Source organism: Suricata suricatta, chromosome 11 (assembly GCF_006229205.1).
Source record: "Suricata suricatta isolate VVHF042 chromosome 11, meerkat_22Aug2017_6uvM2_HiC, whole genome shotgun sequence".
Lineage (NCBI taxonomy): Eukaryota > Metazoa > Chordata > Mammalia > Carnivora > Herpestidae > Suricata > Suricata suricatta.
Genome location: NC_043710.1, coordinates 7337657 through 7342447, shown reverse-complemented (window position 1 = coordinate 7342447; position 4791 = coordinate 7337657). Strand labels below are relative to the sequence as shown.

Here is a 4791-nt window from a genome sequence, read left to right as displayed (position 1 = left end):
CACACCCCCTTAAAGGGCCAGTCCCGCTTCAGGCCCCTCACTCCCACCCCGCCCCCAGGCAGGGGCTAGGGGAGGGTCTAGTCGTCAGGGGTTTGGGCCTGGCTGTCCGCTCCCCCGTTTAACCTTTCTGCCTCAAACCCAGGCTTTCTAAGTGCCCGGCACCAGGATTTGCGCTCCCGCCGGGACCCTAGTGTTCTGTCCTCACTGACGCAAAAACAGGGGCCATCTGGGAATGGAGGGGAGTGGGCACAATGTGCAGGGCGGGGGTCTGGACAGTAGACGTGCGAGCCCCCGACGTCTAGGTCCTCAGGTCCTTAGCCAGCGGAAGACAAGCAACCTTCTCCGCGTAGACCAACACGAGGACCAGGCTCCCAGGAGTGGAGGGTGGAGAAGGCGTGCAGGAGCTGCCCAGATCCCCGATCGCCCTACTCGTCGAGGTCCCGCACCCCCTCATGGTGGAAGCCCAGATTAGGGGTGAACGGAGCCGGCTCAACGGCCTGAAGCCTAGACCCTAGGCTGCCACCGCCCACCGGCCAAGATGGCGGTGCGGAACGGGATCATGGGAAATGTAGTTCTCGGGGCCTGACCGCGCCTGGCCGCCCCTCCCCCTCCGTGGGAGGGGAAGCGCCGAACTTGATTGGGGCGCCCTCGTTCGGCTGGCTTCAACAGGGCGCGGCCCTTCGCACCCCGCAATCCTCTACGTGTACAAAGAGGGAAACTCAGGAGTAAAGACCTGGGAAATGGGGGAGCCTGTACTTCCGACAATAAAGATAAGAATGACAGTTGACCCATAAAAAGCGTTGCACATAGTCGATTCCAGCGTGAGGCCGCCTCAGTCGCTCTCCCCCAGATCCTCCGCCCTGCTGCTCCTTCCGTCCTTCTGATGTCAGAGGCGCCCTAGCTGTCCCACCTCTCTCAAACAGATGGTGTATCTCATTCAGCACCCTGTGAGATCTTCTGTATCTTTGAATAGTCTTTCTTTCTTATGTGATCATTGTCTCCCGCTTCTAGACTGTGTGCTCCATGGGCCCAAGACCTGTGTGGCCCTTGTTTACTGTTGATGCCCAAAGCACAGTGACGAGGCTGGGCTTCAGAATCACGCAGATGGGGCAAATGACCTCATTCTTGCTGAACTCCCAATACCGAGGCCAGCCTTCAACGATTGGCTGAACAGATGACTGAGCGAAAGAATGAATAACTTCCTCTATACCTAGCATTTCCTCAGAAGGTGATATTTATTTATTTTGAGAGAGAAAGTGCGAGCAAGGGAGGAGCAGAGAGAGAGGGGGAAAGAGAGAGAGAAGGTCAAGCAGGCTCCATGCTGTTAGTGTGGAGCCCAAGGTGGGGTTTGATCCCAAGACTGTGGGATCATGACCTGAGCCGAAATCAAGATGCTTAACTGAGCCACCTAGGTACTCCGTGGGAAGGTTAACTAAGAAAATACGGGGACATTTCCATGACTGTGTGCCACAGAGGTTGACGCACACAGGTAGAGTTGGAGCTCAGCCTGCGAACCCAAGCCCGTCACGGTCCCGGGCTGAGTCTCAGGATCTGCGGGGCAGTCAGGGTTTTTGTTCCAGCCCCTCACAGACATTTCCCCCTGGATGCCAAAGAAGCCCCCTCTAGCAGGCAGGGTTCAGAGAGGATGAGAGTGGCCCCAAGGTCACACAGCTGGGGCTACAGCCAAACTCAAACCAGAACGTTGTTAGGCTTATTGCATAGTTGAGAAAAAGAGACAAGGAACCCAGAGGCTAGGGATGGTGTGTGTGTGTGTGTGTGTGTGTGTGTGTGTGTGTGTGTGCTGGGGGTGGGGAATAGCAAGGGGAGATTCTCCTTGAGGGGCCTGGGTTTGAGGGCAGGCTCACAGGCCTCATTCCTGGGCAGGTAGAGTGGTTCATGACTCCTCCCTCCCCACCCCTTGTCCTGGCCTTGTCCTCCCTTCAGCCAGCCTGGGAAGCTGCTGGAGGCCTAACCCTTACCCTTGCAGATTAGGCAGGACCCAAGGAGCCTGGGCCTCACCCCCGGCCTGGCCTCTGGCTCTGAGCCAATTTACCCAAGTCCAAATTCCCCACCACACCCCACCTCACCCTACCAGAGCAGGTCAGCTCTTTCTGAACTAAAGCATTGATTCGGGCCTTAGGGGTGCTCAGAGTTAAGAGCGGGGATAACTACACCATGACTTGGTGTGGGAGTGGAGCCTATGGCCACAGAGATCTGAGTACCAGCCCCAGCTCTGCCTCCCAGACGCTTGACCCTGAGTGATGACTTTCCCATCCCTCCTCCTCTGAGGGAGGCCTCCTGTTATGTCCAAATTTCAGGGTACCCCTGGCGGTTCTCTGGGTGGGATGGGGAGGAGCTGGGGGTGCTCTTTCCGACTCTCCTTCTCTCTGTTTGCTATACTGTGTATACCTTGCTATACCTGCACAGAACCTGGGAGTGGAAGAACCGGGTTCAAATCCTAGCTCTGCCCAGCACGACGAGACAGAGGCCACAAGCATGTCGCTTACCAGCTCTGAGCCTCTTCAAGGGGGCCGATTCTCCCAACCTCCCGGGGTTGGGAGCTAAGAGCTCAGTGCTGAAGGCCCATATCTCAACCCTTGCTTTCCTTCCTGAACTTTCCCCGGGACTGGAGTATGTGGGCACTCCTCCTCATTCTGCCAGCCTCAGACTGTGGCCCCACCCCACCTGGGATCCCAGCCCCCCCACCCTCACCCTGCACACACACCAGAGTGTAGCTAAGGCTCCTTTCAGTGCCTCCTCGGAGCAGAAGCCCTGGAGAGGGTCCCGTGGGCCACGACCGCTCCCTTAATCGAGGGTAGAGGCGGAAAGGCTGCCTTCCTTCCGCCATTACTGCTTGCCGAGAAACCCTATTACCATTACCGGGATGGAAGAAAGTGTCCAGGAGGAAAGAGTCCTTTAATGGGGCTGCCCTAGCCTCAGGAGACATGAGGGTGGTGGGGGGAGAGGGGAGAGGCTCAGGCTCGGGAAACAGGCTCCCATCCTGTTTTCCAAGGAGCCGCTGCTCAGCATTTCTATGAAGTATCTCTACCCAAGGCCCAGGACCCACAGCTCAGACCCCTAAGCTCAGGGCCTGCCTCTAGGCCCCGCTAGCCCTGCCATCGGCTGGCCGGCCCCCTGACCCAGAGCTGATCTGCGCCCTCACCTCTTCCTCCCTGATGTCCCCACAGTCCGCAAGCCACTCCTCAGATGTCCAGTTGCCTGCGGCCAGGGGTCATTTTGTATCCATTTGCTTATTTCATCCTCTGACAACCTTCAGCTCCTGGACAAGGTGACTGAGGAACAGAAGGACTAGGTTCTGCTGGTAGATTTGAACCTAGACCTGTGGGGGCAGAGGCCACTCTCCACCCTGTAGGGCTCTGCCCAGTGAGACCTAGTGGTCTCGGGATCTCTGAAGGGTATGGCTCTGCCGCTCTTGTGAGAGATGACAAGAGGATCACAAGTCTTGTCCTCCTTTCTTGGTCTCCTGAAGGGTATGGAGTGGAAGGAGGATGACCCAGCCTTAACGTCAGAGGGCTCAAATCCTCCTACAAAGCTGTGTGACCTTGGGCAAGTCCCTTCCCCTCTCTGGGCCTCAAATGGGGATAATAATCACACCCCACAGGGCCTCTGCCAAAGGCAAGGAGATTCGTTGGGTTAGAGTTGGTGTCCAACAAGGTGGGGATTCTGAGGATGGCAAATGCCAGGCAGGGCTCCCATTAGAGGTCTGAGAGCCTGGGGCGAAGGGGCCTGCAGGGCCCGCTCCTCCTTGACTGACCCCTCCTCCCCTAGAACCAGCTCCAGTCTCTTTCTGGGTTTCTAGGTGACTTGGCTGGCCCCTCTGGATGAGTTCTACTTTAAACCTACTGCTGCTACTGCCTCTGTATTGGGGGGGCTCCCACAGGGGCCCCCAGGCAGGAGCCCCCCCAGCCAAGCCCTGCGGGAGGGGCTGCAGCCCCCACCTATCCCGGTGCCCATGCGCCTTCCCCCCCTCCCATCCCTGGAGCGCAGATTTCAGGGCACCTGCTGTAGGCCAGCGCTGCGGAGCCCCTCCTCAACCCCCCTTGTCTGTGGACACCCACGAGGCTTCTGAACCCTTTGGGCAAACGACCAGGTGTCGCCTTCACAGTGTTCCGTAGGAAGCCCCACGGGTTCCAGGCGCGGTCGTGGGGGTCTGCAGAACAAGAAGGGGGCTGTCCTAGGGCTCACTCTGGAAGGCCAGGATGCTTAGGTCCTTAAAGGAGGTGGCAGGCGCCCGGCCTCCCCGGGCTACGGACGGGGGAGGGGCGCCAGCCGGCAGGAGGCCCATTAGCTGGCTAAGTGCTCCCAGGGAGGGGGAGACCAAGCTGCTGCGGGGGGTGGGGGGGGTGGGGGTGGGAGGGGAGGAGGCGAAGTGAGGGCAGAGAGGGGGTGGGTGGGAGTGGCTTTTCTGCACTCATCTAATTGCTGCTGGAGTGTGGCGGGAGCAAGGCGCCCCGGGCCCCCCAGTCTGGCCCTTCGGTAGTACCCTCTTCCCCGCCCCTCCGAAACCCTAGCAGGCTGATCTCTCCCGGTCTTCAGTAGCGCCCTCTACACCCAGTCTCTCTGGCTGTACCCCTAACAATCGCCCTGGTGCCAAGCGGTCTCCTCCAACCCCAGGCAAGTCCAGAAGAGCACCCCCAGCGAACTGCCGGGGTCCAGGTAAGTCCCTGCCCCATCCCCCCTGGCTGCAGTCGCCGCCCCGACCGCCAGGGGGAGCCGCCGACGCGGGGCGGGCGGGCCCGACGCGGATGGGAGGGGGCGGGGTCGCCTCGG

General features: G+C 59.6%; 1 protein-coding gene across 1 annotated transcript in view; it reads right to left on the bottom strand.

Moving 5' to 3' along the window:
- The window catches only part of PPP1R14B (protein phosphatase 1 regulatory inhibitor subunit 14B), a 2795-nt gene extending 2341 nt beyond the window's left edge, over nucleotides 1-454 (bottom strand). Inside the window, exon 1 of the mRNA XM_029957403.1 lies at nucleotides 338-454. Within this exon, the coding sequence (XP_029813263.1) occupies nucleotides 338-454 (117 nt within the window). The remainder of the gene's footprint in view (nucleotides 1-337) is intronic.
- Between the last annotated feature and the right edge of the window lie 4337 nt (nucleotides 455-4791).